The 25,357-nt window shown below is 40.7% G+C and overlaps 1 protein-coding gene across 1 annotated transcript in view; it reads left to right on the top strand.

Annotated features, from left to right (window-relative positions):
- TRHDE (thyrotropin releasing hormone degrading enzyme) overlaps positions 1–25,357 on the top strand; it is a 329,142-nt gene that overhangs the window by 217,970 nt on the left and 85,815 nt on the right. The window contains exons 8-9 of the mRNA XM_048502230.1: positions 13,790–13,855; positions 15,753–15,940. Of these exons, the coding sequence (XP_048358187.1) occupies positions 13,790–13,855; positions 15,753–15,940 (254 nt within the window). The remainder of the gene's footprint in view (positions 1–13,789; positions 13,856–15,752; positions 15,941–25,357) is intronic.

The raw sequence follows: 25,357 nt of genomic DNA, 5'->3' as shown, positions 1-25,357 counted from the left end.
TTGGAATTCCCTGCTTTCTCTGTTAGTAGGCATAGTTCGAACACATAGCAGCAATAGAAAATCCATCAAACAACATTTTTTTAAAAAGGAGATTTAAATTTCTAACAGGTACCTCACAGCTTAATAGGCACCATCAGACCATGTTTGGTTCTGACGCTCCATCCCCCTAACATTTCTCTTTAGTTTTCAGATGCAAATAACTTTACAGCTATTTTACAATTGTCTCTGGCATCTTTGAAGCTAGCTTTGATTTAATTGTTCTAATACACTGTTAGTTAATGGGGACTTTAGAGAGGGAACTCTTTGCACACAGTGGTATTCATAAAGTTCTTTCTGGGGAAAAGGCATCAGCCTCTTGTTGGGGTCAAGACTAGGGTCTTTATTGTTTATAGCTTTACATTTGAGGTTTAAACTAAAATTGGTATAATTTTATAAATTATGCATTCAGTATTTTTCCAACATACAGAACCTGGCTCAATTTGAACTTCATTATTACATAGATATTCTCAGTGTTCTCCAATTGATTGACTTCTACTGTTTTAAATAGTTTTAATCGTGCTTATTTAGTTCATGAAATGGAGAAGTAAACATGCAATCCTGTGATTTCAAACACATAATTGCTTTGCTGCTGTTGATTTTTTTTTGCCTTACCACCATATGGAGTGGTGGCATGGCTTCATGAGACAAGACTACCAGACATTTGATCTGTCGAGCTAAATGTATACTAGTAGCCATGTGAAGTGGCAGTAGAGGCTCAGTAATTCCCCCAATTTTTTTGCTTTATTTTGTCCTTCCGGTCTACAACAATCACAGAGGGAGCTGTGTCAAATGCATAGTTAGAGTTGACATTGGCTTGGTGGTCTCAAGTTTTTCTAAAACTGCAATACTTGAGAAGGAAAACTTTAAACCTCTCAAATTTTGCTTATTTTGAATCTGGTAGGCTTGTTATTGGGCAGCCCATTCCTGAAGTGGGAGGTAGATGGGTGGTGGCCAGCTGTTTCATAGCCCTGTCCCCTCTAAAGAGGATGGCAGAGGCACAGGGAGCAAAAAAGCAGCTAAGTTCCTCCAACCACTGTGCAAGCCCCCTATTCAACCCAATGGGCTATGCCACCCTTTTTGATGGTGTAAGTCTACGCCAGCAAAAGGGGGCATTCTCATGCTGAAAAGTCACAGAAAGCTGACTGAAGTAGGCTCCACCCCTGAAAATGGCCTAATTTGTCTGGCATGGGGTCCTGAACCCGAGGAGCAATGGTATAGTGGCAATGTTGGTGCCCAGGTGTTGCATGGCCGTATAACTCCCTGGTGCCAGCGTAAGTGCCCCTGCCTTGGCATGGATGCCTCTTATGCTGTGTTTAGTGGCATCTTTACCAGCACATGGATCATGCTGCATCCTTTCCTTCCTCCCGACTTTCAGGGTTGCACTGTAAGCCTTGTATGTTCTGCATTCAACTCCAGTTGGGCTGGCCTGGCAACAGGTCTGGTATTGCTTTCTTTTTTCGCTAACAGGAAGACGCGTGGACACAATGTCATAAGCCAGAATGTGGCAAATGCAAATTAGACCAGAGGTATGCATGTTTTAAAATGTTAATGAAAGAAAACTTGGGAAATTATTCAGAAGTGGTCTAAATGTTCTAAGAGAGTGAATAAAGAGGATAGAAAAAGAGCAGATAGTTTGTAAACTATGGAGAAACTGATTGGAATGGAATTCTAACCATGTATGTGACCCAGAAATGTTGGCTTCATTCAGGTACCGTGAAAACTGAGGATCACAATTGTCCATTTAAGACATTGAGACATGTATGTTTTTCTCTAATAGTTGTTGAGTCTAATACTATGTCGGTAGGAATTTTAAAACAATCTAATACTGCTTTTAAAGTGACCCATGTTTAAATCATTGGTATTAAAATATTGACAAATGTGGTTATGAGAAATCAGACTGTATGACTATATTATTTCAAATTACACTGAGGGCAGAGAACAAAGAGTCACAAATTATACTGATTTATATATTAGTATTGCCTTCAGAAGGAATTACACAAATGGAGAAGAAAATTATACTAATATAATTTCTCTTGGGTAGTACTTGAAGCTGTTTGTTTGCAAATAATAATTTAACTGCCCATATGCTTCTTTGGTAGCAGATTTTTTAATTACTTTTAATTGCACTTACATTTGAATTTGAAACAAGAGATTGTTAAAAAGAGACTTAAAATAACCAGCGTCCTTAGTATAGCATTACAACCTTCTTTATAGTGCCACAGACTTTTGTTCATAATATCTGAGCATTCAAACCCACATTTGTCTAGGTGTTAGTGGTGTATCACTGGCTTGCCCTGTTTGTTAAACACATATCACGGGTTGTAAAGCAACTTCCTTCTGTCCAGATGAGTTTTTGTTCTTGTTGCTTATTGTTGCTCTTTCTGCACATCCACTGGCGTAATGCCCATTGGGCAAGGTGGGCAGCTGCCCAGGGCATCACCTTGTGGGGGGCATCAAAATGCTGGGTTCGTTTTTGGGTATTTTAGTGGTTTTCCATTTTTGGCCTGCAGGGGGCGCAGTTTTTAGGCTAGCGGCACCAATATTTCAGCGTATCATCAGGAGACTGTCCTTATGCTACCCCCCAAGTTTGGTGAGGTTTGGTTCAGGGAGTCCATAACATTGGGGGTGCCCCTATCCTCCATTGTTTCCAATTGGAGCTAATAGGAGATGGGGGCTACAGTTTTGAGGGTCCATAACTTTGGCCCCCCTGAACCAAACTGCACCAAACTTGGGGGGTATCATTAGGGTAGTCTCCTAATGAGACCCTGAAATTTTTGAGACTGTGCCTTCAGAAATGTGCCCCCCCACAGCCTGCAACCCCCATTGACAGCAATGCAGAAAACTCAATGCAGAACAAAGATTCTTGGGCAAATTTCTAGGATGTTCCTGCAGGGGGTGCATTTTTGGATGTATCGGCACCAAAATTTCAGGGTATCATCTGGAGATGATGGCACCCCCCAAGCTTGGTGCAGTTTGGTTCAGGGGGGGCAAAGTTATGGACCCTCAAAACTGTAGCCCCCATCTCCTATTAGCGCCCATTGGAAACAATGGGGGATAGGGCACCCCCTTTGGGAGTCCATAACCTTGAACTCCTTGAACCAAAACTCACCAAACTTGGGGAGTAGCATACAGACAGTCTCCTAATGATATGCTGACATTTTGGTGCTGATATGTCTAAAAACGCACCCCCTGCAGGCACCAATGTCCTGGTGCAAAAAAATTTTTTGGTCATGGTGGAGTGGCCGCCAATGGGGGGGGGGCATCCAACTCAGGTTTTGCCCAGGGCTACAGTTTGCCCAGGGCTGCCTCGTTACGCCCCTGTGCACATGTCCTTGAAACATGCCATTTGCTTGTGTGCCGCTTCTATTTTCTGTTGGTTCGGCTGTTTGCCTGTTTGCATATCTAAAAGATCTGCAAACCAAATCATAGGACGGATTCTGAAGGTCACACTGATAATAGCATTTTATCATATCATACCATTGTCTTTTGGAGTTTCCATTACATAGTTGCTCTCCTTGCAACTGAGTCTCTAAGGATAGTTGCTACTAGTGGAATGAAAAGTATTATAGCATGTGTCATCCCAGTGAGTAACTAGTTAAGAAACATTTTTAAAAGATTTGTTTCACCATATGTACAATAAATATAATTATGCATCATTTCACAACAGTGTTGTTTAATATACAGAAGAACATGCTTACCTGATAAATATTTAATAAAATAATTTCTGTAGGCTGACACTGATGAATTATTTTCTTATTCCACTCAAATATTGCCTCTTTTTGTATTGTTGAAGACTCTTTTGTTTGAGTTGCCTCTTTTCTTTGAGTTGTTTTTCCACAGTTCTTGTCCTGCAGACATTCACCAAATATTCTGTATCCCTTTCTTAGTCATGTTGATATACAGGTTGGATCCAAAGGTGTCCCTTTAACATGCCTAAGGATTATTTAATGCTCACTGAAAAACTGTTTTACACTTCATGCACAAGAAAAGTGAATCTAAATCCAAACATATCCTTTCATATATGCAAGCTGCTATATAAGAGGTGACAAGATTAAAACCTGTAGGGGAGAGATAACTCTTTCAATAAAAGGAATGAGAAAGGGGGAGGGGTCTGCTTGGTAAATGCTTGACCATACTTTTAAGTTATATGTCCATGTTTTAATATAATAAATTTTAGAATATAATTATGTTGAAAAATGTAGTCAACCAACAGTATCTCCCCTTCTAGCTAGATCCATTTTATGTAATTCAGTCAGAAAACTAAGGGTTTGCTGAAGCTGAACTCTTATTCCTGATTGTTGCATTCCCACAGAAGGCAATATGTGTCAAAGAAGCATGAGAACAGCTATAGAATTTGTGAGAACTCCATGTAACAACTTGCATAAGCTCTTTGCTCTATCCTACTTAGAGGTCTTTTACTGCTTCTGGCCAAATCATAGTTCATGGACCTAGTGAAAGTAAATAGATATTTACCATTAAAAATAACTCTCCTTACTGTTTTCCAGAATTTCTTAAGTTACTTATGTTTAAAATTTGCATTTTTGTTATATTTTTCCCAATAATTTTCCATTTTACTTTATATTTTGGTAGCACTTCTTCAAATCACAACAAATTTTTAATCTAGTAACATTCAGTCAATGGATTTCTGATTCAGAAACAATAAAAATATATCTCTGTTTAAGGGAGAATCTATCAATTTATCTGCCTGTCTATGTTATTCATAGGCCACCTTTCTAACTGCTACACAAAACAGATTACACAAAGTGAGTAAATACAGTCAATGAAAGGAAGTAGAATTTGGGGTATAGATACAACCAGAAGTCTAAAAAACAACTGAAGCAAAGCATAAGTGCCAGCATCAGGGACATATCCGGTGCCTGGGGCAAATTCTCAAACTACACCCCCTCCAATCAATTACAGTTTGGATGTTATGCCACTGCTGATACACCTCAAGGTCACACTAGCATTTTTTGTTGCTATATCACACTGACTGCTCATAGTTAACTTACTGTCACCAGTACCATAAGATTTTGTTCTCAAACTACTACTCAGTAGTATATCCTCCATCCAGAGAGAAAGGGAGTGATAAGAGAGAGGAAGAGGGTGGGCAAATAGAGAGAAAAGGGAGAAAGAGAGAAAAGGAGGAAAGGGAGAAGAAGGGGAAGAGAAAATTGAGGGAAAGGGAGAGAAATGGGGGCAGAGAAATGGGAAAGGGAGATAAATGCAGAAGAGAGAGAATCGGGGACAGGGAGAGTAAGGGGCGAGAAAGAAATGGGAGAAGAGAGACAAACAGGGAGGAAAAGAGAGAATGGGGAGAAGAGAGAAAGGTTGATAGGGAAATGGGGAGAGAGGGGAATGGAGAAAGGAAGGGGAAAGAGAGAAAAAGGGAAAAGAGGGAAAGGGGGAGGAATTAAGGAAAGGGAGAGATACAGGGAAGAGACAGAAAGTGGGAAATGGAGAGAAAGGGGGGAAGGAGGAACAGGGAGAAGAGTGGAGAAAAAGTGGGAAAGAAAAATAGAGAAAAGAAAGACAATAGGAGAAGAGAGGGAAATTGGGGATAGAGAGAGAAATGGGGGAGAGAGAAATGAGGGAAAAGGAGAAAAGTGGGGAAAGATAAAGAAACGGGGGAATAGAAAGGGGGGAGAGAGAATTTCATCTTTCCCCCTCCTGCTGCTGCAATAAAAAAAAGCTTCCAGTTGCTTTAAAATTAAAATAAAGATTAACTGACTTTCAGGCAGAGACTGGGGGGAACAGGCCAGGCGGGGGACAGGCCAGGGCGGGGGAACAGGCCTTTTCCTGGCCTTGCCCCACTTCAGTCTTCTACTGGCCACTGCTGACTAGGAAGTAAGTGAATCTTAATTTTAAAGCAATCAGAGGCCCCTTCCGCACACGCAAAATAATGCGTTTTCAAACCACTTTCACAACTGTTTGCAAGTGGATTTTGCTATTCTGCACAGCCTCAAAGAGCACTGAAAGCAGTTTGAAAGTGCATTATTCTGCATGTGCAGAATGAGCCAGAGGCTTTATTCTATGGGGGGAGGGCACCTTTTAAAATTAAATTAAATTTATTTCTAGGCAAGCTGCATTGCAGTCTGAAGGAGACTGGGGCCCAGGCAAGAGCACCCTCCCTGGCCTGTTCCTGTCCCCACTCTCCTGGCTGCAGCACTGCTTGCTTTGAAGTAAATTATGCTAATTTTAAAGCAAGCAGTGGGCGGAGGGGGCAGCAGCCAGAGTGACCCAGGCAGCTGGCAACTGGGACAATAGCCCAGGCAACTGGCATTACACAATGGGAGCCAACCCACAGCAAACTGTGCACAACAGTACAAGCCACATTCCCCCATAATTTATCCAAGCAACTTTGTGAAGCCTTTTGTGAAAGTGCTACCCTATTACCTGAGTAGAAAAGCCCTGTGGAATAATTCAGTTGTGCATAGTGTGCAGATAACAATAGAACAGGAATTTTCTTGACCTCAGGCAGGCCGTCCCCCAGAGTGTGAGCACTGATGTGGGAAGTTGTTGTCTTTTCCCATTTGCAGATTAACACCTGCAAAAGGCCTTGCTCTGATAAACGAAACTGTCATAGCAGAGCACTGGGGAGAGGCAGTCTCTCAGATAAAGTCTTGAGCCCTCCCATCCCCTCTGACATTCCTTCACTAGAAGGAGAAGGTATAATCTGATCCAAACTGTTCTGTATTTTGACCCTCACCTCCTAAACCATAGGAAAAATGGCCATAAAGGTACTGTGTCCAGCATAGATAAACAATGTATGGCATGTAGCAGATGTTATTTTCCCTCATGAGAAAGAAGGATGCATGCATACCTGCAATTCTCAACAGATTGAAATCCACCGCCCCCCGCCCCCAAGTAAGGATGCCTGAACACTATTTGAATGAATCATATTTGAATTCTTATTATCTCCATAAAATTCTATCACCTTTACTCAGAAGTGATTTTCCTTGATATTTTGGGGATATTGTCTGAATTGTTTTACATGGTATGTTTTACCCTTTTAGTGCTACATCAAGAAGTAACCTTTACTGCATTTTCCTCTCAGCAGTTTCATAGCATATGAAATACAGCCAAGAATCTACCACATGCAAATTGCATCATAACTGTTATAAAGTGCATGTACCAACCCTAGGGAGGATGCTTTAAAATCTGAAGGGTGGAGCGAGATCATTTTTTCTGTAACAACCTCTTTAAAATATTGTTGAAATAGATGTTTGGTTGAAACAGTTGGAGAGATTGTGACAACTTAACATGTTGATATTCTTTCCATGTTTAAAATGATGTTAAACATTAGCAAATTATTGTTAATTAAGCAAGGATGAGTAAGGCAATTAGAACCAAGTGCCAAATAGAGGAACAAAAGGTCATTAATATACCAAAAGGCACCAAAATACTTCAACTTAGAGTTCTTTACTTAATTAACTTGAACAGAATATACAGTTAGGAATTATTATATCCAGCAACGTGGTCTGCATCTTTTTTATTAATAGAACTGGCAATAAAGAATAATCTAGGGCTGATTCCGCATGGGCCAAAAATAGTGGTGTGAAAACAGTGTGAAAACAGTGTAAACGGGTTTTAAATGGTGTAAAAGGGTTTACACCATTTTCACACCGTTTTCACACGGCTGTTTTTGGCCCATGCGGAATCAGCCTAGGACCCGTTATTTTTATGTAGTTTATTTTGTCCATACCAGTTTTGTTAAACAAATATGATTGCAAAATCAGGGGGAAAAATGGTTCTGATTCTAACTGTAGAGTAGTTTGTTGCATCCTGTAACTATTTCCTGTTATAACAGTGATTTTCAAACTTTACTGCTTTTAGGAAACTTTCCTAATCCTCTTCTCTGCCAAGGATCACATGTGTGTGCAGAGAAATCTGAGGCACTTTTGAAGACAGACTCTTGGTTCATGTGGAACAATAGTCAAGCCTTTTAGGCTTCAGCATTGTTACACCTCACACAATAGAATGTTTTGTGCCAGCCAATCAAATTGCTTTTGAATTGCACTATATTGAACATGTTTAACTACAGATTGAGCATGGTTAACTAAAATTTATCATTTTGAATAATTTATTCTAGTTTTGATAGTAATGGGGTACAAACATAAATTTGCTTTGAAAAATTATGTGAGAGCTGTGATTCTTAGGAAGATAATTATGTACCACATTCTGCACTTTTTAATGCTCCTGTGGAACTGTAGTGTATTTCAGTACACAATATATCCCTCATCATTATTCCATATAAACGGATTATACACCCAAAATGTGCAATTCTGTAGCAACACAATGCAGCAGGAAACTCATTGGTCAAGCTGTGCCTACTGATATTCTAATTGATAATCTCCAAAGGAACCACAGGACTCGTGGGGAAATTGTTTGAAAACCACTGAATTACTATAGTTAAATTACCTAACAAAAGATGTGATATCTTTGGAAACACACTGGCAATGCTGTTTAGCTCTCATGCTATTTTTTTCTCACAATCTCTTAAAATGCTTTCCCACTATCTTTTTACTTCCAGAGTTTTCCCACCTTTTAATTGCATACATGTTGTGTGAAATAGGGATTCTAATGCACAAATATTAGTGATTGTATATGGTGCAACACAGCATTAGGTCTTCCAGATTAATGTTGACTAAAATAATGTATTTGTGGCGTAGAGATAAATCAGAGGCATGTGGAATTTTTATATTCCTCCTATGCCCATGTTCAATAAAAAATAGATCTACTGTGATTTTTTTTACTGTTAAGTCAGAGCTGACTATGGGAACCCCATAGGGTTTTCAAAACAAGAGATGTTTAGAGGTGGTTTGCCATTGCCTCAGAAGTCTCCAAGCCAAAAACTAGCTAGAGTGAGAGTTGAGAGTATGAGACTGGGCCAAGGCTACCCAGCAAGTTTCCATGGTTCAAGTGGGGACTTCAACCTGGTTTTCTCAAACCCTATTCTGACACCTTAACCACTATACCACGCTGACTCTCATTGTGATAATACTGAATCAATTTTCATACTTTGAGGCATTTGCTTAATTTAGCCATCATTTCAATCTATGCTTAAAGGAACACTGACTGTGGTTTGGAATAATGTCCAGTTTGATAAACCATACTGCCAATCACTATTGGCATTGCGTGAACCAGACTTGCGAGCCATGATTTGTGCTATTACTGGTGTAATATCCAGATTGGTTAACCAGACTGGCCATGTCTTCATTTTGTGATGCTTCTACATTTAGAGACAGGAGTGCTGAGCAGGCATAAACAAAAGCAGACAACCGGCTCTAAACCATCACCTACTCATTTCTTCGGAAATTCAAACTGTTATTTGGGATCTAAACTATAGTTTGCATAAGCCACAATTCGACTTTTTATTATCTTTCTGACACATCTGAACAGTGCCATAACTGGAGGGCACCTCTTGACACAATCCAAACAAAGTGTCAGGCAGCCCAATCCAAAGGAGATGGGGGGGGGGGTGTTCCCTGTCACCATTTTGTCTGCACAGTGTGTAGACTTGAAGAACGGTTCTGGGTGGTTGATTCAGGCCATAGACTGCAAGCACGGGCTAAAAGCCTGAAGGGCTTGTATCTCTAGCCATACCCAGGACATACAAACTGAGAAGAAAACAGAGGTCGATTCCCCATGGTCAATTAATATCCAGGTTTTAGCCAGAACGCCCACTACTTGAGTTTCTGGTGCTCATTCTCCCCCTTATCCCATGTCCTGGCAGAACCTGCTTGCAAGTACAACTTTTTCCCTTAACACGCTTTTGATCCAGTTTCGTGGGGAGGAACAGGGGTCCAATCTGTGTTTGAAATTCCCGCCAGGGAGCGTGTTGCAAGTCTAGCAACCAGTCAGCTTTCGGCGGGCACTGAGCGATGCACGCACAACCTCTTCCGGGTTTCGATTTTGCAGTTGGTCTTGGCTTTAGCATAATGAAAAACCGCTTAAACGATTAACCATTCACCCTTCCAAACGAGCAAAAACCCACTTAACACTTAAACACTTAAATGTTCATCCTAGCAAGTCGCAGGGAAAAATTTCCCGCCCTGAAAAGGTCCCACCCCAACACGGCACACCAGCCAATAAGGAGAGACCCGCAAAGGAGATTGCGTGGTAGTGGGGATTGCTACATTTCTGGGATCCAAGATAGGCCTACATGTCTTCGCTGCGGTGGGGAGGTTGAAACAACGATTAAAAGGTGCAGTTTCTTTACAAACTTGGTTTGTAAAGATAGAATTTCCCTGTGGGGAATCGACCAGAATCTTGGGGTGGGTGTGCATGGTGAGCCTCAAAGCAGTTTACAAATATCACAATCATATCAACAAAATAAACCTATGGCAGTTCTGCATGGGCCAGTGAAGCAGCGGCCCATCAGTATAAATGACACCAGTGAAGCTCTGGGACCATTCACATGCTTCCGTGTGGGCCACTCTGGAGCCTCTGTGGCCCACAGAGGCGCCTTCACATGGAGGCACCTCCATTTTGTTTGTAAACTTCCCTTCCCTTCCCCTGCGGACGAGGGGTCACTCTGCTGTGCCATGGCAGTGCCTCGGGGGTTGGAGGACAGGAGGCGTGTCCCCTTGTTGCTGCAAAGCTCCGCAGGGGAAGGGAAGGGAAGTTTACAAACAAAACGAAGGCACCTAAAAGTGGCGCCTCCAACCTGGTGCCATTCGCTCGGCAACGGGTGCAAAACGCTGTTTCCGAAAAGACTTGCTAGTTTAGAAAGTCACAGGAACACCGTTTTCCCACCAGTTGTGGGGGAGAAAGCACATTTCAGAGGCAGCGGCTGTGCGAAGCTCTCCCCGCAACCGGTGTTTTTACCAGCCCCACACTGGTGTTTTTGACCCATGTGTATTGGGCCTATGTCTCTACACAGTATATTTAGTGGGGAGTTAAAAACCATAAAGTTCAAACTGAGTCAGTCAGTCTGTCTCACTAGCATAAAGTCTTAACCAAAGGTATTTCTGAATGATCCTACATAACTAGCAACTGTGTTACCTATGTATTTAGGTGACACTCTATCTTCCTCACAGTGGAAATAATGAATATTTCTGAACTGAAGGCATTTCACTTCCAGACAAGAACTGTGATGCCATATTCCAACAAGCATATACCCTGTGGTGGCTGAGAGGAAAAGGTAGAGTTGCAATATAATTCTAAGCAGGTCCTTTTAAATTCTTATATTTAATTTTAATCTAATGGGGTTTGTTGTATATATTGTATGTAGAACCTGTGTTGTGCACTGCCCAGAGCCCTCCGGGGGTGGGTGGTATAAAAATCCCATTAATAAATTAATAAATTAATAAATTAATTTAAGGTGTTATAGGATGGCACTGTTAGTTTTGCCTAGTAATTTGAACTGGTTTTTCTGCTATAGGGACTTTCCTGCACATTTTTGTATACTGTGAACCAGTGTACTCCCTTTCCCCTGACTCTGGCAGTAAATGAGCTTTACTCCACTTTGTTCTCATCCACATGTCACTAAAATGGAAGTGAAATCTCATTTCACAGGCTAGAAACAGTAATGTTGCAAGGTTGTTGCCTTGACCCCATATCAATATTTTTGTCCCTGTGCCCAACCTTTGTCAGGAAAGGCGGGATATATATGCGATAAAATAAATAGCTTATGTTGCTGTTACTTGCCCAAAATCAGCAATTGGCATCTTACATGAGAGACTTGCTTGGTTTGTACAACTTGTATGCATGTTGAAGTCTTTTCATTTAAATAAATGATTGACCTCCAGAAGAAGCTGTGTAATGTATTACTGAAATGCATGGTGGTTTATTTTTAGCAAGGTAGAGGCACAGTGCCTTGGAGGAGCCTGTGCTGCTGTCGTTTCTAGTGCTTATTTTCATGACATTGTTGAGAAGATGTATTGTAGTTAAGTGAGTCAGTATTCTCATTTAGCCTTTCTAACCTGTGATTATATGGGAGTTGCTGCTTCAAGTACAGTGAGTTAGCAGAGATAAAGCTAAATCTGTCACAGGTGCTTACAATTTATATGTCAGAAAGTTTACTTCCCAAACCCTAATTATTATTGAAGAACACATTTCTCATACACAGCATAGAAAACAAAGTCTCCTAACATTACATAACGTGAGGATGATGAACATTCAAATGAAGGGGGATCCTATTTTCTACTTGGTAAATAAAACACATTGCGATGCATTATGAATTTATGCTCTAGTCCAAGCACGAGCGATTATCTTGCCATGTAGCTATTTATTTTGCTACATATCTGGTATCTAGATAATCTAATGCTAATTCTAGTATACTTCTACATTATTATTATATTTTAGTTGAGCTGCAAAGAATAAAACTTTAATTTAATTTGCACAAACAAGTACCTTTCTACATTTTTTCAAACACATTTAGTTAGATGTAGCAAACATCTTATCACAGAGTAGATGCTACCAACGTGGTTGGGAGGACAGGCATGTGCTCAGCATCTGCCTGTATGATTAAGAAAGGCCCACTTTCCTATCTGGCCTTGGAGGAAGCTGCAAGGTAAAGGGGGAATAACCTCTTTCTTTCAGATCCTCTTATTCAAAAGACCCTGATGGCTACAGTGGTGGCGAACCTTTGGCGCTTGGCCAATTGGCCAAGCTTGCAGGGGCTGATGGGAATTGTAGTCCATAACATCTGGAGAGCCAAAGTTTCGCCACCACGGGCTTAGGCCCTTTCCGCACGAGCCAATAACGACGCCCTGGGGACGGCAAAAATGCCGTCCCCAGGGAGCCGTTCGCACAGGCGGCGCTGCCAAATCGCAGCAGCGCCGACCTGGCTCCCTTCCCCCTCCCCCAGGGTCGCCTCAGGCCGCCTCCAAAAACCTCCCTCCTGGAGGTGCGAACGGCACCACCGGGAATGCGCTGTTGTCCCTGTCCTTCCCCACTTACCTCGTCGCTGTCGTCACCCTGCTGGCCTCCGAAGGCCCTCCCTCGCTGTCCTCCGTCCCCTGGAGGGCGGTGTGGGCGGTTCTACGGAGGCCAGCAGGGCGGCGACGGCGACGAGGTGTGTGGGGAAGGACGGGGAAGAGGCAGGTCGACCGGGTGACGGCGCTGCGGAGCCGGTTCTGGGACCGTCCATGCGGATGGTCCCAGCGTCGTCGGGTCGGCGTTCCTTACGCCGACCCAAGCCCTTCCGCCAAATACGGAAAGGGCCTTAGAATATAGCCTGCCTGGAGGAAAGGGCCTTAGAATATAGCCTGCCTGGAGGAAAATTGTTGTTCTATCTATCATGTGTATATATAACTTGATGTTTGTTGTACTTCTGTTTAATCATAAGGAAAGCTATGCACCTACAATACCTACAATACCTCACTGAACATAAGACTATGGTTTGAGTAGATATTTCCCAGTTAAATATTTTATAATCTTGTTATCAACAAAGTATGTGGGCTGTTGACATTAACAAGAAGCATTTATATCTGGAAACTTTCCCCCTAGAGTCAAGTTTCGCTGGAAACACATTCTGAAGCTATACAAACATTTAAGGAACATAGTGGAAATGTAAAACTGTTTGAGAATTAAGTGAAAATGCAAGTGAAGTTGAGTTATCGATCTATAGCTCTGAAACTTGTTATTCCCACCATTGTTTGCAAATTAAAGCTGCCTCTTGAAAATATTTGTACGCTATTTTCAGATAAATGTACATATTAACTTGTGTGTCAGAGGTTCACAGTAGTTTCAGTTGGAGTATACTGCCTCTTGTACAATAACACCTGATATATTTATGTTTTTGTAGGATTATTTAACCATTCACAAGTACGGCAATGCTGCCAGAAAGGACCTCTGGAATACACTATCAGAGGTAAAGCACTTTAATGTACTAAGGAAACCAGTGTGTTTATTATTTTGTATCATGTTAGAAGTTAGTACTCCTTAGTGAAATGTTTGTGTTCTAGAAAAATACAAAGCCAGTGTTGAGAAGGCAGCTTAATATGGGCCAAAGTTTACCAAGATATAGCATTGAAACTTTGTTTTAGAATAGAATAGAATAGAATAACTTTTATGCTAGTACTCAATTCTCAATCATGATTTAATATTAGAAAACTCTCTCAGCATTTTTGCTTTTATTTATTTATTTATTTATTTATTTATTTATTTATTTATTTATTTATTTATTTATTTATTTATTTATTTATTTATTTTGGTATACCGCCCTATCCCCGAAGGGGTCAGGGCGGTGTACAGGTAAACATCATCTAAAAATATACATATAATTAAAACAACAGTCGTATCTTAAAGCATCGCCCGGACCCTTACGAAACCCTCCTAATGAAAAACAATGGGTCCTGATGGTATTAGGGCCCATGGGGGTAAAGAGGAGGGGGAAGGGGCACCCTCAGCGGCTGGTCTCTCCAAAGGCCCGGTGGAACAACTCAGTCTTACAGGCCCTGCGGAAATCCCCAAGGTCCCGCAGGGCCCGGACAGCTGGAGGGAGAGTGTTCCACCAGGCCGGTGCCAGAACCATAAAGGCCCTGGCTCAAGTGGAGGCCAGCCGCATCATTGAGGGGCCAGGGACCTCCAGTAAGTTTACCACTAATTTATTTCCTTCAAATTAGGAGTATTGATTTCTGGACTTTTCTTTTTCATTGTAGAAACTGACTGAGGTTGATAACTAGGAAAGTGCATATTATCATTCAAGAATGCATATTATTGAGCCTTTACAGTTAGGGAAAAATATTGTTAAGACGTGGAACTTAGAATCTGGATTTCAATAGCAGCACTGAGTGGTTTTCCAGATCTCGGTGCCTTTTTAACTGCTGAGAGGATATGTGTATGTCTATATATAATTTATATTGAAAGGGATTTAATGTTATAGAAGTGACCCTGGTTGGAGGAGGAACTGTTTGATTTGGACTAATCTAGTGGTACTCACTCCATGGCTCTCAGGAAGCCACATCTGCAGTTACCGTCTATTAAAGAGCAACATTTGTTACCATCCCTAGCATGAGGCCTAGATCTCATGGAGGCTCACATCTCACCAGTTCCTCCAGTGACAGCTGTTTCAAGAAGTAAACCTGTCACAACTTATACCATGGAAATCTTGTTGGTTCTACAGGACTTGAATCTTTCCATTCATGTGCCCAGTCCGACCAAGCAACTTCCCCACTTTTTTGAAACATGGACAGGTGCTGGGAATCATTGGGAAACGGTGCTCAAAAGAGCCATACAAGGCTACTGAGCAAGAATCACAGGACTGATTCATTACATTACTCCACCTGCTGATGCTCATTATAAAAAATTGTGGTATCAGCCATCACATTATCAAATAATTAATACAACAGCAATTTTTAATGAGGTTTTTTTTATTTGAAAGTCATCATATGGAGCATGGGGGCAAAAGGCCTGTGGGTGGGGGAAAACTCTGCACTCTTTTGTGCATTTTTTGCATCTGTTCACAATTATTTCCCAAGTCTTTTTCACTGTGTGATCCTAGCCAATCATGAATGACACAATTTAACCTGATAATGGCATTACTCAGGTAATTGTTATTTATGTGATTACATCACTAAAGACAAAGACACACACCCTTCTGAAAGGAACGGAGAAAACATGAGTTCCATATATACAACTTCTTGCCTAATCATACTGTAATGGTGGTTTTATTGACCCAGTAAGAAGTTGCCAATCTTTCAAAACAGAAAGAATGTGGCTATGCACTATTTCCTTTGTATACTAAACAATACTTTATTGTTTTGAAGGCACTAAAAAAAGTGGGGAAATCTGTGAATATTCAAGAAGTAATGGATCAGTGGACACTCCAGATGGGTTATCCCGTTATCACCATCATGGGAAATGAAACTGTTGACAACATCATAAGAATCTCTCAAGAACATTTTATTTATGATCTTGATATTAAAGCCAAAGATCCTGGTCTTGGAAACAACAGGTACTTGTATTCCTTGGTATAGGTTATCAACTGATTCCCCCAAAGAAATAATGAATGAAAAATTGAAGCTAAAGTATCAGCAGCGAAGTATGACTTTGCTGTAATACTGTTTTTAAACAATGTGATGTTAAAGTGTAAACACTATATAATAGTACAAACATTCACATACTTTCTGCCTTTAAATCTCTCTCTCTCTCTCTCTCTCTCTCTCTCTCTCTCTCTCTCGTATCTATCTATCTATCTATCTATCTATCTATCTATCTATCTATCTATCTATCTATCTATCTATCTATCTATCTATCTATCTATCTATCTATCTATCTATCTATCTATCTATCTATCTATCTATCTATCTATCTATCTATCTATCTTTTACTTTTAAATTCATTTCGTATATAGATGGGTTCTTACCTGGATAGCTCAGGCTAGCCTGCTCTCATCAGATATCAGAAGTTAAGCAGGGTCAACCCTGACAAGTATTTGGGAGACCTCCAAAGATTACCAGGGTTGTTACACAGAGGCAGGCAATGGCAAACCACTTCCAAACATCTCTTGACTTGAAAACCCTATGCAGTCACCTACAGGGACTATATGTGGTCTAAATTAGCTGAAACTGACATTGCTAAGAGATTTCTATTCTTATTATGGGAGCTGCACACAGAAACATCTGTTCAGATTTGGGTAGATACATCAGGGACCTTAACAGATAAAATCACTATCAGTAAGGGAGTAAAACAGGGATGATTATAAATATATAATCTATATATTAGTGACACTTTTAAAGGCTTTCTGGTCCACAATTTTTTCCACCTTCTCCTGGCCAACAAGACATTTCAATCTTATTATTAAAATATGTACACAGAGCCCTTTGGGGGTGGGCGGTATAATAAATTATACTAATAACAACAATAACAACAACAACAACAACATAATGAAGGTGATGATGATGATGAGAAACCAGACTAAGTGTCCACCAACCCATATCATCATCATCATCATCATCATCATCATCATCATCATCATCATCATCATCATCATCATCATCATTGTTGTTATTACTACTACTACTACTACTACTACTGCTACTGCTACTGCTACTACTACTACTACGATGATATGGCCTTAATTTCCCTTACTAAAATGCGACTAAGAAGGCATTGCAACACTTAAACACATACTGTAAAGAGGAGGCTCTTAACATTATCAAAAGTGATTGTCTTTGTGAAAAGGTCAAAAAAATCCACCAAGAACATTCATGGAAAACCAATTGAGCAATTTAGCTCCTCTAAGTACCTGGGTGTCACATTTAGCGAGAACTTGAATTGGAATCTGCAACCAGCTACTGTTAAGGCCTCTGCAGAGAATAGTGGGGACTGTACTTGAATTGTTCAGAATCTACTCCAAGAATGGCCACCTCATCAACCCAGCGTTAAGTCAAATTTAATTAAATTGATAACGTTTATAAACCGCCCTCCCCCGCAGGGCTCAGGGCGGTGAACAACAAGGATAAAACAATAAAATCAACCATAAGTTACCTTTAGCAATAAGTTTGTTTCTCTCCTCTTCAGTTCAAGCATTAATACAAGAGTAGAAGACATTGATTCTGCAGTACTGAACTTAGGTTCAGTTTAGTAGAGATGATTTACTACTTAACTCATTATTTTATGCATCCTTCAGCTTTTAGGCATCAAGCAAGGTTTGAGCTGAACTGAGCAAGAGGGCATGTCAAAGCCCCCAGCCCCTTCACTCTTGAAAGAATCTCTGCAGATTGTTTTCATTCTCTCTGCCAAGACACAGATCTGCATATGCTGATATCTAAACTTGCCCTTTCAAAGAGACTTTAACTATGAGCTGTGCTCTCCAGCCTTTACTCTTCATCAGTGGCCCATTCTTCTTATGGAATGTGTTCAGCACTAAAATATACAGATGTAAAAAATAAACATGCAAATTAAGTGTGAGATTTACACATTTGATTACAAAAAGTGGATGTAAGCAATCTCACTGAAGATGGTTCTTACTTGTGTTTATATGCTACACATTTTCTTTGAGTATTTTGCTGATGTAGGATTTGATAATTATCTGAAAGCCCATAGGTAAGTTCATTTCTTTCATATTCCTTGCCTTCACTGCACATGCATTTATGTATGCACACTGAGTGCTCATGTGAATGGAGTTCTTTAAAAATTGCCCTCTAAAGATGCCTGTTTCCAGAGGAAATAGAGAGTACATCAAATTTTTATTCCTATAAATCTGTTCACGCAACCACTTTTTGGGGTATTGTGTGGTTTTAAAAGAAGAATCTGGAGAAAATTGGGGGGTGCCTGCTGTCAGGGGTGCAATTGTTAAGCTAGCAGCACCAAACTTTCAGGGTATCTTTAAGAGACTCTCCTGATGTTACCACCCAGATTTGGTGAAGTTTGGTTTAGGGGGTCCAAAGTTATGGACCCTCAAAGGTGTAGCCCCCATCTCCTATTAGCTCCCATTGGAAACAATGAGGGATGGGGCACCCCCTTTGGGAGTCCATAACTTTGGACCCCTTGAACCAAACCTCACCAAACCTGGGTGGTATCATCAGGAGAGTCTTGCAAAAAAATCCCCGAAGTTTTGGTGCTGCTACCCTAAAAACTGCGCCCCCTGCAGGCCAAAAACTGAAAAAAACACTTTAAAACCCACAAACGGGGGGGGGGGCAGAGCTTTGGACATGTAATGGGAGGGTTAAACCTGAGAAAACCCCCCCCTTATCTACGTCCTTGCCCTGTACTCATGTTCTGATTGTGTGCTTTATTGATATACATAAAGGGGGAGCAATTATTGAGCATACTAGCCCCACTTCACACCAATGCTCTGTTGATGACTTGTGAGCATAATGCCTATACACAAGTTGGCTTCTTCTCCTTGATCACCAAAACTGTTTTTCAAACATTCCTAAACATAGGAGAAAAAACCCTACACACTTAGCTTTCTTCCATGCATAAAAGCTATGGTAAGAAGCTGGTGATGAAGTATAAATGTGCTTCCATCCAGTGCCTCAGACTGAATGTGAAATTGGAGTAGATGTATAGGGTTTCTATTATTGAATAATCCACTAATCCTATAAACCTTTATAGCCTGACTGATGACTGTCATTAACTGCCTCATATTGTAATGATAAGCAGATGGTTCTTTATTCAATTCTATTATTGTTCCATAGTTTCACCCTGTCATTCAGACATTCTCTATTAGGCTTCTTGTTTTGCTAAATTAACAAGTATTTCCAATATTAGAAATATTTTATGCACAGTTTGCTATAATTTTCATTATGTATCTCTTTTTTTGCTTAAAGATTACCGATGTGCTCAAGTACATAAACACATTGATTGAAACACTGTATTATGATCACATAAATATTTCTGCTTGTGCAGTCTTTTAATCAGAGTGGTTATATGCTTGTGCACATTGTTGGGCAGTAAGCCAAATAAATATAGAAAGAGATGTAGCAGATGGCATAGTCTAATCCAGAAATTATGAAACTGAAAAACTGGGATTTATATCTCTGCTACTTTTCAACCAGATCATAAAAAATTCTAAAATTTAGAAAGAAATCTGGGTGAAGTACCCACATTAGGCCTGATGTTCCCTCATCATTCTTTTACCAAGTGGAGTCGATTTGCTCAAGGATCCTTGCAACAACAAAAAATTAGACACACCTGTAGGGAGACTGCTAATGACAATGTGTGCTTCTGCCACTAATTAGCTGCTTGCCTGGCCATCTTAGTCAGAGGATCTCTTGATAGCAGAATTCTAAACCATCAAGGATGGCTTAAAGATAGTTCTTCTGTCTTACAGGCCAGTCAGTTTGACATCTGTTCCTGGTAAATTAGTAGAATCTATCATTAAAGATAACATTATTAAACATGTAGAAAAGCAAGACCTGCTGAGGAAGAGTCAGCATGGCTTTTGCAGAGGTAAGTCCTGTCTTACAAACTTACTAGAGTTCTTTGAGGATGTAAACAGGCATGTGGATAAGGGGGAACCAGTGGACATTGTCAACTTGGATTTCCAAAAGGCTTTTGACAAAGTTCCTCACCAGAGACTGTTGAGAAAACTCAGCAATGAAGGAATAAGAGGGGAAGTCCTCCTATGGATTAAAAACTGGTTGAGGAACAGGAAACAAAGGGTGGGTATAAATGGGAAGTTCTCACAATGGAGAGATGTAGGGATGGTGTCCCCTTAAGCGATCCGCATTAGCTTGGGACCAGTGCTCTTTAACTTCTATTCATAAAATGACCTGGAAGTAGGGGTGGGTAGCGTGGTGGCCAAGTTTGCAGATGATACCAAATTATGTAGGGTGGGTGAGAACCACAAAGGATTCGGGCGTAAGAGCTCCAAAGTAGGACCTTGGATAAATTAGGTGATTGAGCTAAGAGAAAATGGCAAAATGCAGTTCAATGTAGCAAAAAATGTAAAGTGATGCACATAGGGGCAAAAAATCCAAACTTCACATACACACTACAAGGGTCAGTGCTATCAGTCACAGACCAGGAAAGGGATTTGGGCGTCTTAGTTGATAGTTCCATGGGAATGTCAACTCAATGCATGGCAGCTGTGAAAAAGGCAAACTCTATGCTGGGGATAATTAGGAAAGGAGTTGATAATAAAACTGCAAGGATTGTCATGCCCTTATATAAATCCGTGGTGCAACCGCACTTGGAGTACTGTGTTCAGTTCTGGTTGCCACATCTCAAAAAGGATATCGAAGAGATAGAAAAAGTGCAGAGAAGGGCAACAAGGATGATTGAGGGATTGGAGAACCTTCCTTATGTGGAGAGGCTGCAGCATTTGGGACTCTTTAGTTTGGAGAGGAGACGTCTGAGGGGGGATATGATTGAAGTCTATAAAATTATGCCTGGGGTAGAAAATGTTGACAGAGAGAATTTTTTCTCTCTTTCTCACAATACTAGAGCCAGGGGGCATTCATTGAAAATGCTGGGGGGAAGAATTAGGACTAATAAAATGAAACACTTCTTCACACAACGTGTGATTGGTGTTTGGAATATGCTGCCACAGGAGGTGGTGATGACCACTAACCTGGATAGCTTTAAAAGGGGCTTGGACAGATTTATGGAGAAGTCGATCTATGGCTGCCAATCTTGATCTGCCTTGATCTCAGATTGCAAATACCTTAGCAGACCAGGTGCTCAGGAGCAGCAGCAGCAGAAGGCCATTGCTTTCACATCCTGCACGTGAGCTCCCAAAGGCACCTGGTGGGCCACTGCGAGTAGCAGAGTGCTGGACTAGATGCATTCTGGTCTGATCCAGCAGGCTAGTTCTTATGTTCTTCTCATCGTGGACATGCTGGCTGAGATGACAGGATGGTAACAGGAAACAGGAGCTTCTCAAAGGTCATGTCTAGTTTCTGTCATGTGGAAACCGCTCAGGGACTAGGTTTGTCAGATTTCCTGTCTTTTCCCTTCAGGGACTGAGCTGCTTCAGAAAAGGTAGTGTTTTGTGGCAAGAAGCACTCTTCCTGAGCCCTGTTCACACCCAGAAGGTAGAGGATGCACTTTGACTTTTTTTCCCTCTTTTCCACAGGCATTCCCTTCATAAGTGCACTAATAAAATAAATGCTTGATACAGATTTAAACTTAAATAGAATAACAGATTTTTTAAGGAGGCAGGGAGAATAACAACTTGGAATTGGATAAGGGTGAGATAAACTAGGCAAGAGGCAGATAAATATATATACAATATTCACAAGAGAGCTTGGCACAGAGACTTATAGTTTTTGGTCTCTTCAACACAGCACTTAAGATTACTTAGTTCAGTTTGTTTAGATGTTAAGTTTCATAGATTGTTCATTGTTTGTACAGTTTCTTTGTTTAGATGTTCTGGCTTATGGCTATTCACATACAAGGCCATGAAACAGGCTTGGTACTTTTTCACTGTACCCTCACACTGCCCTCAGTTAGATAAAACCCTCAAAAACAAAACTTAAACTTTCTGCAGAGGTAAACTTAAAGCAAATCCCTATACCCCAGACCTGCTGGTACACTAGAGAATCCCGCTCTTTAGAAGCAGTTCTTATCCTGGTTTATATGGCCTTGAACTGTGCTCTCCATTAAATCTAACCCCACCAGGTTATGGTGTCTGTGTATGACTGCTTTCACACAGCCCTCAGGCTGATATCCAATAGAATGAGTCACTCCCTTGGCTGATCTACTCCCCTCAGGGTTTAGTTTATCACACAGTTAAGGTAGGCAGCACTTAACATCAGAAATGTTAATCAGCAATGTTTCAAACCAAAAAAGCCTCACAGAGGGCAAATCCCCACTGGTAAAATATCCCGGTATTCTCACCTGTAAAATCCCGATTTGTAGAAGGACTCCCCACGGCTCCCAGGCCAAAATCGGCTCTGCTCCAGCCCTGTCTCATGCTATCCCCCTCATCTTGGGATTTTCAAAAATCCCCAAGAAGGAGGTTTTTGGGGGGAATCCCAGGCCGATGCCGGTTTAGTGGGGAGACCAATCGGGTTTATTTTTCCTGCCCTGCTTGCCTGACTGCTCATTCAAGCTGCCACTCCAAATCCAACAGCCAATCAGAGCACACAGGGTTCCAAGCAACTTTGGATGCCCCTTTTTTGTTTGGCTGCGCTGCGTGCCTACATTGGCACGATTGTGCAAAGAAAAAATGAACATACAGATATAAATTTGTCAGCCGCACAAGTAATCTTGATGCTGGGATTTTCTAAATTTCAACAAGGCAATGGCTGTAATTTACTTTTCCCAGCAATACAGTCTCTTGCCTGACTGCTCAATCAAGCTACCACTCAAACCACAACAGCCAGTCAGAGCGCACGGGGCTGGGCATGCTCAGAACTCGTGACTCCGGGCAAGCTTGGATCCCCCATTTTTGTTTGGTTGCTCTGCAGGGAAGAGCAGTTTTTGATCCCAGCATTAACTCAACCCCGGGCTGCAGTGAGGAGGGAGAGACCAGGATAAAAAGGTATGGAATTTTATGGAACCAGGGGAAACCCAGTTTATTTTCAAGGTGAGGATTCAGCCAGAATGTACTGACATGGAGTTTAACTTCCTCCCTCTCTACATCATGCAGTTATTTGCCCAATCAGAGTACATATGTAACAGCAATCATCTTTAATCTTATGTACATGTATTGCCCTGTGTTTTGGCTCTCTTGGCTTGTGGCACAAACCTGTTTGTTGTTGTTTTTGAAGGTGGGGATCTGCAAGACCGGCAGGCCACCCTGGTGTGGCACTGGGCTGAGCTGCAGGAGAGGCTGGCAGAGCAGCACCTCCTCCTCTTCTAGGCAATGTTTGACCCCCAGGGAGGAGCAGGGCCACAACCCACCCTCGTTCCCACCCTCAAGGTGGGGATCTAGTTTGCACCATACAGGTTTACAGTACCAGTTACAACTATAGAAAGCATTTAATAGTTTAAATTAGGATAATTTATTTGCTGTTTTTATTTTTGTTTTCTTTTTCTGTTAATTTCTGGCAAATTTGTTGTACTGATTTCTTGTAAATGCTGTATGGTTACCTAAAGGATAGATAATTAATTGGTTGGTTGGTTGGTTGGTTGGTTGGTTGGTTGGTTGGTTGGTTGGTTGGTTGGTTGGTTGGGTTTATATACTGCCCTACCCCCAGAGGGCTCTGGGCGGTGCAGGTGTTGTTAATGGGGACTAGAATTTTACAAGCAAAACTGTTCATTTATTGAAGAATAAAGGAAAGAATTTTTGAAAGGTATAATAGAATGGTAAGCTTAAACCATTCTTTGCCTTTAAAAAAGAAAACACTGTTGTAGCTTAACAAACAGTCCTTGAAAAAAATCAGGATTTGCAACTGGCTGATCTTGTTTTGATGGGAGACTGATTACTGCATCTCTTTCTGTCCTCCCTTCCCTTCAGAAATTGGATTGCCTTCAGAACAGTAAATGCATTAGTGCATCCAGCAATAACTTTTAACCTAGATATTATTAAAAATCTGGAAGACTTCAAATCCCTAGTTTACAAATTATGATGGAAACATGATTGCTCTTGCATTTCCAGACTTTCAGTACAATTCAAAGAATACTTTCCTGGATGTAAGCTCTACTGAAAAGACTTGAGTAGAATTCTGTAAATATATCTAGGATTGCTTTTGTGTTTTTGTGGTTAGTTACTTGTATGAGTAGGCTAATTGCAGATAAGTCTTGAGAACCCTGGATTTCCATAAACTATCCCCAGGGCTGCTATAATCAGCCTAAACCATGTGGGGGGAATCTAATGAACAGCTGACATTACAAAAATTAGTGTTTGTAGTCTTTTTTTGTAGGATTTTCCTAAGTACATTTTCAAAATGCAAGTTGAAAAGGTAATGTCAGAGCAATCCCAGAGAATGAGGTTTTCTCTAATCTCCTGTTTCTTGATCTTTCATCTCAGATCTATTGATGGGCATATAGATATATCTAACAACATGTACATTCTGCTTAAAGCCAAGATCTGTACAAAATATAATCATAGCTCCAGTGTGCTATTGCATACAGGGAGAAAGGAACTGTAGCCAAAGAACTGCTTTGTGTTAAATCATCTATAAGGTGGAAGAACTAATAATATTAATAAAAATGATGATGCTTTCAAATGTTCAAAGTTATTCACATATAATCCTATTGCAATTATTTCAGCAGTCCTTTAAAGCAGATTTGTATTATTTGAAATATTGTAAAGGGAAGAGGTTGAGGTTAAGAGTAGGTGGCTTATATTAGGTACCCTAGTGAATTCATGACAGAGGAAATATTCAAAACAGAAAGTAAAATGTGATTTTTAGCTCTTGGATGTTAGATACTGTACCACATCATAAAACTAAGACAGTGTGGAATACAGAAAAGCAGAGGATTGACAAGCTGTGTTGAATACTCCCAAACGTTCATCAGGATGGTCTGCAGTTGATTTGATTTGACCTGAGTTGCTGTTGTGGATGGAAGGAATTACCAATTTCCTTAATATAAAATATGAACATACAGATTTTTAATGCAAGGGTAGTTTGTTATTAGACTCTGGCCTTAAGACCTGACAAACATGATAGAGCTTACTGTGTCCCTGAGTTCTCAACTTCAGACTTTTCTTTGTTTTTAGTGTTTCCTTTGTGAGAAATGTGCAACTAAATCCTGTGTATGGTTACTCAGAAATAAATGTACCTAAAGGTTGTAGTCCTGGTTCTGTAGCAGCTCACTTTAGGCAACTGGAATATTGGCAAAAGTTAAACTAATGCCAGATGTTTCAACTTTCTATCGTATATTTTAATAGAATTTTAAAACATTCAGACTCTTTGGCTTGACTTCTATTAACTTGAAATTTGAACTGATCTGTTCACATTAACAAATCAGGAGAACTTGACATTCATAAATTTGATGTAGATGAATTCTTCCTCATTTATTCAAGTTCTAT

Source organism: Sphaerodactylus townsendi, linkage group LG06 (genome assembly GCF_021028975.2).
Source record: "Sphaerodactylus townsendi isolate TG3544 linkage group LG06, MPM_Stown_v2.3, whole genome shotgun sequence".
Lineage (NCBI taxonomy): Eukaryota > Metazoa > Chordata > Lepidosauria > Squamata > Sphaerodactylidae > Sphaerodactylus > Sphaerodactylus townsendi.
The sequence above is the reverse complement of the archived record's forward strand: the minus strand, read 5'-3'. Positions and strand labels throughout refer to the sequence as shown.